The sequence below is a fragment of the Pituophis catenifer genome, unplaced genomic scaffold, assembly GCF_029215685.1.
Source record: "Pituophis catenifer annectens isolate HBS135680 unplaced genomic scaffold, rPitCat1.0.hap2 SCAF_1, whole genome shotgun sequence".
Taxonomy (NCBI): Eukaryota; Metazoa; Chordata; class Lepidosauria; order Squamata; family Colubridae; genus Pituophis; species Pituophis catenifer.
In genome coordinates, this window is record NW_027256881.1 from 85,598,546 (window position 1) to 85,610,552 (window position 12,007).

At 34.5% G+C, this 12,007-nt stretch overlaps 1 protein-coding gene across 1 annotated transcript in view; it reads right to left on the reverse strand.

Moving 5' to 3' along the window:
- ADGRG6 (adhesion G protein-coupled receptor G6) overlaps nt 1-12,007 on the reverse strand; it is a 99,095-nt gene that overhangs the window by 34,635 nt on the left and 52,453 nt on the right. The window contains exons 7-12 of the mRNA XM_070952159.1: nt 7,146-7,231; nt 4,527-4,579; nt 4,378-4,434; nt 1,840-1,976; nt 377-491; nt 107-168 (exon numbers count right to left, since the gene is read on the reverse strand). Of these exons, the coding sequence (XP_070808260.1) occupies nt 107-168; nt 377-491; nt 1,840-1,976; nt 4,378-4,434; nt 4,527-4,579; nt 7,146-7,231 (510 nt within the window). The remainder of the gene's footprint in view (nt 1-106; nt 169-376; nt 492-1,839; nt 1,977-4,377; nt 4,435-4,526; nt 4,580-7,145; nt 7,232-12,007) is intronic.

Sequence of the window (12,007 nt, forward strand, 5' to 3'; positions counted from 1 at the left end):
AGACTAATATCTAGAAAACTTTTCTTGGCAAGGCCCAGATGTGTCTGGAGCTTGGAAAAGAAATATTTCAAATTTATCTAGATGGAGCAGATACACAAACCCTTACCTGTACAGTTTCTAAGATCAGGAGTACCCCAGTAAGATGTGTAATTATTCAGGCTTAGAAAGCTAAGTAAAGATAGAACAGAAAATACCATTAGCAATTACTATATCGAAGTTCTTCTGAAATCACATAGTCCTTCTGTATTGTTTTAAATTCTTTGTATCTTTTACTTCTTTACTTTTAAAAACCTATATCCGTCACTTTTTAATTATATCCGTAGTATACTTGATCTCAGTCTCACCACTAAGCATCTCATAATCTTTGAGCTGTTACCATGTTCGTGATGCAATCTGGGTAGGGTTGTTATAGCAGCTAGTGGTGGCAGTGTCTCTTGGTCCAGTTTCTTTCCACAAGTAATTCATAGGCTGTTCCTGAGCCTCACATTTTTCTACAAGAGCAAATGAAAAGCAGTGAAACAAACAGACAACCATTAACACTGTAGCTTCCTAGTAAAAGTTGTTAGACTGGTCTGAATAATCAGGTTTAATTTTATACTGAGTTATTTTTATTTACAAATACTTAATGGAATGAGTATTTATAAAACAAAATGTACATCACTGAATACAAATGTATTTTCCAATTAGAGACCGAAATCATCTAGAATCAGGGAGAAATTAGTTATCTGTGATTTTTTAAAAAATCTATATATTTTAAATTAATTTATAATCTAACAATCATAATAAATCAGGAATGTGTGGATCAGGATTGAAGGCCAAATGATTCTAAATGTCCTTGGATCTGAATTGTTGATTTGCAATGCGGTATTCAAAGCTCACTATGTTGCTCAGTTTTACTGTCTCTAAGTTAGGGCATTGCTCATGTAATGGCCCATTTCTAGTTAAACTAACTCTGATCTGGCTTTGCCCGAATTCCATTACTGTTTTGCACTATTATTCCAGGGCCATTGTCCCAGATGTTAATTCCTTCCCAGATCAGCCACTAAATCCTTTGCATAATGTTCTTGTATTTTCCTTGAATGACAAGTTGAATATCTGAAGGAGAGACTGTGGCATGGGTTATAAGGCACAGGCTACTGAGAATAAAGCTTCAACACAAAACATTTCTCAATCATAAACAGTCTTTACTCATTCTGTTAATTTGTGAGAAAACAAGTGCAAAAGACTTCAAGAAGCCTCCGTTTCCCCATAATGTTGTTTCTGCTGTACCATTTGTTTCTACCAAAAAGTGAACTTGAAGAACAAAATGTTTAATATCAGTGAACTGCATGCTTTGAAAATAATTTGGGAAAAGTGTTTTGACTCTTCAGGTCAGTACATCAATCTTCTGATATTCATTGAAGCATTAAAGGTGAAGGTTTTCAATATGATTATTAATATAATGGCATTTTTTTCCTCACAAAGGAACCTGAAAAATGACAACTGTGAATGAATCAATCACAGAGGTGTGCTGTGCTTGCAATTGTGTATGGTCTGAACCACTTCTTATAGATTATTTTCAAACTATGGACAGAACTAATAAATCTATTAATTTTGATTTCTCACATATTGCAATTGACTTCACTACTTTAATGTCTTCTGCTTATTTAGTCAATGTACAATAGTTAATTCCTTAAAGCAAAATATAGTATATAAAACTATAAACTGAAACAGTATTTTTAAAATACAGTTATTGGTTAAAATGTATTGCTCTTATACACTGATAATAATGTTCACAATAATAATATTTGCAAAGTACAGAAAATGGGAGTACAACAAAAACAAAAACTCTGTCCTTACCAATTGAATGAACTTTCACATTATGGAGTTTCAAGTTTTCTGTGATATTACTGTTTTCGAGTTTCTTTCTAATTGTTTGTTCTTCTAAACTTACATTGTTGGTAGAATTGTAAGCTAAAAGAGCACGGACTTCAAAACTGCAAAAGAATTGCTGAATTAGAATATAGTATAACAATAAGGCATTTAAATATGATCACTGTAATTTAATTTAATTTAATACACAAAAATAATCAATTAATCAATCAAGCCTATTAATGGACTCAACAATTCATCAATTTATATATGCCATATTGGAACATCCTGTTTTATTCTTATGAGATTTTTTTTCCTACAGTATCACAGCTAATAAAGTCTTTCTAAAAGAAGTAATCTAATATAGAACAAAAATTAAATGTCTAAAAACCATATAGAGTTAAAATAAGTTATAAAGAGTAACCTGAACATAACATAAATGCACCCAGTTTGGCCTTACTCAGATAACATTAAGTGTGTCTTGATCTTATGCATTTCCCTTACCCCCTTTTCCAGGAGTAAAGGGAATACCTGGAGATCACAAAAAATGGAAATTTCCACTTCTTTTACTTCGTCCTACTTAATCTTAACTAGGATTAATGTAGCAACTAATATTAATTAGGCTCAAAGGAAGCCAACAACACCTAGTTTGCTTGTTTTAGAGTGTTTTAGCGATCAGATAAATCAGTCAGTACCAAAGCACATAAAAGTGAGATTTGATTTTGCAGCATAAAACAAAACTATTGATTTTATTGCACAAAAATACTAGTTCTTCCTGTTATTCTATTTAGTATTATACTTTTTAAAAATGCAATTTTGGGAAATAGTTCTGTAGTACACTGTTAAATGTAACAGATGGTTTTGTTTGATTGGATTTGCTGTTATTTTGTTATAGGAATGGTCATTCCTTGTAGTAAGAGTGTGCAGCAAGCGCGTATTTATTGAGCTGGTAAATAACATCAAAGGCAACAGTGCTATTTGCAAAATAAAATGGGGAGTTCACATACACAAAAAGGGAGCCTCTTTGTAATACATGTCTTACCCATCTGACCTAGACTTGGTCATATGGCTACACCTAGGATATGAATGCTCTTTCGAGGAAACACAGCAGCAGCAGCAGGAACAGAAATGTATGGCTTTACTGTGATGTCAAAAATGACATGGCATCAGTTATATAGATAGCAAATATAGAGATTTTATTTTAAAAAAGAATCCAGTGCAAATGATGATGATTTTAAAAATTATTCTCTCTGTTTTCCAATAGGTGTCATTTAATTGGGAAACAGGACTATTGAGATGAAAAAATTAAATATGCTGTTACAGTAACAACTGAGAAAACATAGCATTTATTCAAAAGTTAATAATACAGTATATTAACAATGTGTTGTCACTTCACTGTTGTCCAGAGATCCTTTTATGCTCTTCCAGGTGCAAAAGGAACATGTGGTTCAGGAACTGGCAAACATACATCTGTCACCGGTGTATGAATTAATGCAATCTGAACATTAAGAGCTTTTGATAACTTTAATAGAAATTACTAAGTGATGTAAGATGAACAAACCACTTGTCAAGCCATTCCAGAGTTTAATATTCTATGAGAACTCTTCCATAACTCTAGTTTGAGTAGTTCAGCTTTCAGTCTTTGAGAAAACAAACAATACTAAAACTCACGAATGAAGGCCCAGGATAGATATCCTTGGATAATGTTGTAAGATTCGATCTTGGAATACTAAAACTGTTTCCAGGGTGGGTAGAAGTTGGATTTTGCAGCGCAAAATGAAGTTTGGTGGAACATTCATATTTTTGTAGTTATTTATTAACATTCCTCTGTGATCCTGTATGATGCATGGCCATTCATTTAGAGACTAACGTTACAAAAAGTGACTTATGTTTTTCACACTTATGAACATTGCAATGTCCCCATGGTCACATGATCAAAATTCAGAAGCTTGGCAACTGGCATGTATTTATGATGGTTGCATAAGGATCATGTGATCACCTTTTAAGATCCTCTGACCAGCACAGTCAATGAGGAAGCCAGATTCACTTAACAACCATATTACAAACATAACAATTACAGTGATTCACATAACAACTGCAGCAAGAAAGGTCATAAAATGGAGCAAAACTCTCTTAACAACTGTCTTGCTTAGCAATAGAAACTTTAGGCACAACTGTGGTCGTAAATCAAGGACTACCTCTATGTGTACAACAGACTTCAGGAAGTATGTAGTAGGTCCCTTATAAAATGCATCAACTAACATCTTTCATCAATGGAACTACTGGGTGCTTCCTAAACTTTCTTTTTATCTTTCCCTGCAAATGAGTCTTCAGAGAAGGAATTATGACATTGGCTCTTTAAACTGATAACTAAAGAGTAACTTGAAAGGACATGTTGGTAAAATAGATCTCATGTTATTACCATGCAAAATTATTTGACAAACATAAATCCAATTAGCATTTGATAAATAGAACAAAGTTACTTGAGTTATTTCAGAGCTTTTCAAGAATTTCTTACAATTTTACCTTTGATCAACGCTTCTCTTTCCTCTTGCTGCGTTTTTTGTTGAGCTCGGTTCAACACTATAAAAACAAAAGACGTATTTTATTTCTTTTAAGCAAAGTGCCTTCTGCAGAAGATAGTATATTTCCCTTTTATCCTGTCAAGCACCTACCTTACATCAACCACACATACGTTATAATTCCAGCTCCCCATGGTCTGAATTAACTAGAAAACAGGAAAATAATGCAAAGGTCAAAATGCATAAAATTGTTGAAACTGTTAATTTTTGCATTGCATTCATTTTGCATGAATTTATTTTCATAGAGTCTGAGTTTATTTTCATATAATCATCATTATGATAATTACCAGCACCAGCACATAAATCATGCTGTTCCCTTTTATGTTGTGGTGAAAAGTGCAGAAAGAGTAAAAAATAGCAAGCGAAAGAAATTACAAAGGATTTTGGGCAGGGAACATAGCTAAGATCAACATTTTTCACTATATACTGTACTTCTGCCCTTGCTTTTACTACACTCATAAAGCACTTCATACATTTCCTTTTGTTCTTCATTGTATTTTTTTTTATGAGTTAATTGTAGAAAAAAATAGTCTTTAAAAGATAAGACACAGAACAACAGGCAAGGGAAAGCATGTTTAAGAGCAGAAAAGCAAGAATTCTAAAGGGCATGGCAATATTTTTAAATTTATTTTTAATTTATTTTTTATTTTATTTCGAATTTATATACCGCACCTTCTCCCGAGGGACTCAGGGTGGTGTACAGCCAGATAAAAACATACAATACAAACATTAAAAACAATTAAAAGGATATATATTAATTTGGCCCCAATTTAAGATAACACACCAATTAAAAATATTTAAAAATATGTTAAAAAATATGTTAAGCCAGCCCGGCTTGCTGAAAAAAGAAAGTTTTAAGGGCACGGCGGAAGGCACCGAGGGCTTGGATTCTCCTTATCTCTGGGGGCAGCTGATTCCAGAGGGTAGGCACCCCCACAGAGAAGGCCCTCCCCTGGGGGTCGCCAGCCTACATTGTTTGGCTGACAGCACCCCGAGGAGGCCCTCTCTGTGGGAGCGCACAGGTCGGTGGGAGGTCATCGGTAGCAGCAGGTGGTCTCGAAGATAACTAGGTCCTATGCCATGGAGCGCTTTAAAGGTGGTAACCAACACCTTGAAGAGCACCCAGAAGACCACTGGGAGCCAGTGCAGCTCACGCAGGAGCGGTGTTATGTGGGAACGCCATGCGGCTCCCGTGATTACCCATGCAGCCGCATTCTGGACCAGTTGGAGCCTCTGGGTGCTCCTCAAGGGGAGCCCCATGTAGAGAGCGTTGGAGTAGTCCAGGCGCGAGGTGACGAGGGCGTGGGTGACTGTGCACAGGGAATCCTGATCAAGAAAGGGCCGCAACTGGCGGATCACGCGAACCTGACAAAAGATCCCCCTGGCTACAGCCGTCAGATGTTCCTCCAAGGACAGCTGCGTATCCAAGAGGACTCCCAGATTGCGCACCCTCTCCACAGGGGCCAAAGACTTGCCCCCGATAGTGAGTGATGGAGTCAACTGACTATATCGGGATGCCGGGAGCCACAGCTACTCAGTCTTGGGAGGGTTGAGCTTGAGCCTGTTCCTCCCCATCCAGATCCGCACAGCCTCCAGGCACTGGGACATCACTTCAAGGGCATCGTTGGGGTGGCCTGGGGTGGAGATGTACAGCTGGGTGTCATCAGCGTACTGATGGTACTTCACCCCAAAGCCACGGATGATCTCACCCAGCGGCTTCACATAAATGTTGTGAATGATAAACATTAATGTTAATGTTTTCTTCCTGACCTATACCTTCACTCCCAATATAAAGCACTAAGAAGACTATTAATCACTAATTGAGACACAAAGCTGGATTAGATAAAATGCTTTGTTATTAATCCTTAAAAGTAGTGACAGAAATCTAAATACGAGAAAAAATCTGCATGCAGATTTGCATAAAAATCCCTTTGGGTTTTTTATTCAAACAATATCTCAATGGCACTGCTGGCAAATTGATAACCTTATAACCTATATAACATATAACCTTGCAGCGAGATGGGTGGCAAATTATTATTATAAAATAATAATAAAAAATGTTTGAACATTTCTAATCCAGATTCCATTTGTCCTTAAGAACTGGTAACCCTTTAAAAACATTTTTAACAGTGAAATAATTTAAAAAATCCTCTATCAACGCCATCACCAACAAAAAGGTTGTGATTATATAGTGAGAGTAAACCTACATAGACTGTGGTGACAGAGCCAGCGCTGTCCGAAGACGTCTCCGTGGTCATGTGGCCGGCATGACTAAATGCCAAAGGTAATGCTGTTACCTTCCCACCAAAGGTGGTCCCTATTTTTCTACTTGCATTTTTTATGTGCTTTCAAACTGCTAGGTTGGCAGAAGCTGGGACAAGTAACGGGAGCTCACCCCGTTACGGGGTATTAGGAATTCGAACCGCTGAACTGCCGACCTTTCGATCGACAAATTCAGCGTCTTAGCCACTGAGCCACTGCTAAAAGGATGGGGCATGCTTAATCTCTATGGATTTTGAAAGATCAGAATGAAAAGCAGTATTTCAGATGAACAGTATATACATCTGAACAAACAATCTAGAAATTGACAGTTCTGAATCATGCTTTTAAAGATCATACTTTTAAATGAATATTTTAAAAAGTATTTGAGTAACTTCTTCAATAGCACACTTAAAATTTATATACAATGGTATGAAAAGTAGTCTAACTTACCCATTCTCTAATTACATTCTGAATGTTTGGCTCTACATCTTCTTTGATTTTGTAGACAGTAAAGTCAATTCTGTAGTATAATCTACCTAGGCATTACAAAAACAATGTAAATGTCAGAATTATGACTCTTAAATATATAAACTTCTCACCAAGACATATCACCAAGCCACAACACTGATAATGCCTTAAAAACTGGCTTTAATTTTCAATAATATGGTAGGTACTGTCACCGGATTTAATTTCACTTTTTAAAAATATGTGTGTACCTTGATTTATCATAGTAGACAATAATTATTATTGTATCATATTTTGTTGTAGCAAGGCAAATGATTTTAAAATATTATTTGAAAATATTTTAGTAATATCTGCCTGATCTTTTTACCAATTTTTCTATATTTTTCTGAGTAAAAATTAGGGGTACGTGAAAAGAGTTATTTTGCTTTGAAGGCAAGATCAGAAGCTTTAGAAACAATCTAATCCTTGATCCAATGATATTCTGATCTAATTTGGGTCCTGCAGATCACAAATGGGATTTGGAAAAACTTTGGAAAACTGTGCTCTTTTATAGTATGAAATGGAAAAAGCAAAAATTACTATAACTGTTATTGTTTTTTTTTCAGTATGAGATGAAATTTTCAGGAAAACTACAGCATTATGAAGGTATTCAATTTTACAAAAACAGCACATTTAAACACCTTTAAAACTCTTTTTGCAAATGTATGTATGTATGTATGTATGTATGTATGTATGTATGTATTTATTTATTTATTTATTTATTTATTTATTTTTCAGATTTCTATACCGCCTTTCTCCTTTCGGACTCAGGGCGGTGAACAGCCAAGATAAAACATTTATACACAAAAGTTAAAATAGATTTAAAATAATTAAATAAACTTGGCCCATAATTTAAAACATTTCAATTAAAATCCATATCAAATTTTAAAACCAACCATAAAATCAGGACAGCCCAGCTAACTGAAAAAAATAGGTTTTTAGGGCCCGACGAAAAGTCCGGAGGTCAGGGATCACTCGTATCTCTGGGAGTAGATTGTTCCAGAGGGTAGGTGCCACCACAAAGAAGGCTCTCCCCCTGGGGGTCGCCAGCTGACATTGTCTGGCTGATGGCACCCTGAAGAGGCCCTCTGTAAGAACGAACTGGCCGGTGGGAGGCAATTGGTGGCAGAAGGCGGTCCCGTAAGTACTTACATGTCTTGATATGCTATTTCTTACAGTTAATAGGTCAGGTTTATAGAATATTTTTTTTCAAACATATAGCTTTATTAATCTATATAAGAAACCCCTTCTCAGCTGGTGGAGATCATTGTTGGGGGTTGAAGCAGAAAAAAAAAACCTTTCAACTATCCTATAAAATAAATAATTTGCTAGCTGACTGATGCACAATTGCTAGCACTGTACATATCTAATAAATAGCACACACAAAGGATCAAATCTAGTTGTTATGTGGAGCATATTGAAAATATTTTGTGGTTCCCACTGAGTAAGAAGGGCAGAGAGCAGAGCCTACTTATAACCCTAAGTGATAATCAGGTGAGGTAGGAAAAAAATCTCACAGATTATCTGCCAAATTATAAGAGAATCGTTTAGGGAAGGAATTACTTACATGGAATCCAGATTCTCTTACCGTACAACATTTCATTAGTCATACTGAACTTTTTAATAAATACCAATCTATTTATGGGATAATAGAGCCAATGTGTCATCAACAAGAGCTGAATAACTTTAAAAAATAGGTTGTACAACCCCAATATTCCATTCCATGTTTGTGATAATTTTTCCAATTTGGGGGTTTTCTTTTTTTGTATTTTCATTTATATATCACCACTGCTAGTATGAATTGACATATTTGAGAAACCACATTAATATGAATAATCCATGATCTCATTAACCCTTCAACTCATTTGGACATATATATGCCATAAATATGTGTGAACCAATTTTCTATGAACACAAAATCTCTTTTATAGTATATAAAAGAGAAACGAATTATTCATGTGCTTTGTGAAAATACCTTTTATTTTATGTCACACTGAATGGGAAAACTCTACTGTCTCTAAATAGCAGAGCTAATTCAAATCACTTCTGAATAATGAGTGAAAACATGTTTTCTTGAGGTTAGTATGAAGAACTATAACTTTGTTTTACTCTCAGGAGACTATCAATTGACAATATTAAAAGAATTCAAAACACTCTTTCCATTGAATGTATATATTATTTTTTAGGATCACTGTTTCAAAATACCTTAGATTACAGTAATCTAAGTAAAATAAAAAACCAGCAAACTGGTTTTTTTTTTAAATTTAAATATGCTTAAACATTATTAGGCAGTGATTCTCCTGTTCATTTTGTTGTATATTGTTTATTTTGAAAAATCAGTTTAAAAAACAACAATACTTTAGTAGATTCAATGTCTTTTTTCTTTATGGGCAGCAAGACATATAATAGAGAAAGAAATACACAGAGATTCCATATTTTGGTTCAGAAGCAAGGATTTAGCATCTCAGTGGAGACAAGTGGGAGAATAGAAATTATCTGCATATGGACAAGATCATTTGATATGATTTCTCACTCATATTTTCTAATCAAACTGTAATTATTTGTTTTCATTAGATTTTTACAAAAGAATCTCCACTGAGATTGTGGAGAAACAGGTAATTTGATTGTCACAATAGTCTCCTCAAAGATCTTGAATTAGTAAACGGAATGGTAGTGATTAGAATCATACGCTAAAGTTCTACACTTTGATCATTGATCATTTTAATATGGTATAAATGCATATCTAATAAATTTCTATTGCTTTAATGTTTCTATTGCTAAGCATGAAGTCTAATTTAGCACCAGTAATTCTAAACTCTATTTATACATCTAGCAGATAAGACATTTTTCATTCTACATCTAGCTTCATGTTTTGACCTACTGTGTTTGACCTCAGGTCCACATGGGCAGTCCCGGTCCATGAAGGAATTACATAAAAAATAAGTCAAAAGGTATTTGCTGCTGGGAGTCAACGTTGTTTTGAACACAATACTTTGATTTGCTTCTGGTGCTATATTGGTCAGAGCAGTTTCATGAACTGATATATCCACTGTGTTTTGAACTTCTGAGTTGTGATTATGGAATATCATTCCACTGTTTGATACATTTTCATCAAAATACTGAATAGATTCATTCAACAAGGAAGATTGAACCATCACATCAGTAACTACTGAAATTGTGGCTTGTTCCAAAAGGGAAGAATAGTTTACTATTGTTTCATATTTCAAGTCTTCAAAAGATGAAGAAATTGTCTGGTCATAAAAATCAGTCAGCCAAACATTACTTGGATTCAAAGATGACAATCCTTTCTTAATGGGATCATCAATAGATTTGCTAGAACCGTGATGCACTTTCCAAACCGATTCTTGTTTTGAAACAGTAACTTTTATTTTCATATCAATATTTTTGTGATCCATATCACCAAACTCCTCTGCATGAACAAGTTGAAGAAGTAGTGTATTTTTGCTTTCTAAATTGTTTGGATCATTATGTTCATTTTCAGAAGGCTTTGTTTTATTCATGGTACTTGTTTCCTGAACTGGTTTTTCGTTCCACAAATATTCTGAATCAAGCAAATGTTGATCAAGGTTATTTAGAGGATTCTGTGAAATTGAAGCGCCTGAAATTATTAAAGCTGTTGAATGTTTGCCAAATTGTGCAATTGTTCCATGACTATTAGTAGGCAGTATTTCTAAAGGCAATGTCCTTATAAACAAATCAGATATTTGTGCATGTTGTTTTTCAAAAAAAGCATTATTCATATGTGAATATGCTGCATTTTTCATATAATCAGAGGCACTTGTAAACTGACTAATCTGTAAGTCTGTATATACATTATGTGTCAGTTCCTTAAAATGTATTGGACTTAGTGATAAAACTTTGCAAGTATCTTCTATACAGGAAGATTCAAAAAATGGTGTTGCTGATGTTTCAGCAGATAGAAAAAAAGTTATTAGTTGATCATTTGGGATTTTCTCCATAGTCTGTTGCATGGCTAAATTGGCAGTAATTTTTAAATCATCAGTAAACCTTCCTTGTAATATATCATAAGTACTAATCTGTAAATGCAAGGAAGGCTGAATCAAAGATGTTATCTGGGAAGTTAAAGGAACATGAACAGCTGAAATATCATTTATGGATCCATTTTTGTTAAGAAGAGGGTCTGATTTTGTTGCTGTTCTTTCAGTAACATCTGAATTTCTTGATGAGTACACTGCAAAAACTGAACTAAAATTCTCTTGTGATGTATTAGTAAAAATATATAACTTTGAAACATTACCGCCTACTAGTCTATCATAAGGAACCGTTTGCATGCTGATATCTTCTATTTGTGTAGGAGACATGAAAAAAGACATTGTCTCTGTTAGGGAAGAATATGATTGATTAAATGAGGACAACCATCTTCCAGTAGATTCTGGAGAATCATTAACCATAGACCAAAAGGAAGTATTTATGTACTGTGTTGGAAGACTTACATAATTAATTGTGAGAAAAGAAATGTCATTATATGGACTGCTAGATGTATTATTTTCTACATATCCTGCTCCAGAAATCACTTTTGACTTTGACTTGACATCTTCCAATAGAAATGAAAAAGAAGATACATCATTATTGTAAGAAATTAACTTATCTGGAAGCTCAAATTCATCTTCTAGAGATGAACCTTCCAGTTCTTCTAAATTAACTAACTGCTCAGTGAGAGGATTAAATGCAAAAAAGTCACTTTTTAAAAAAGCCCTATTGTATGTTTCTTGATATAAAGGTGAAACAGAAACAGTTAGCTGAATTTCAGAATTTTTGCCTCTTGT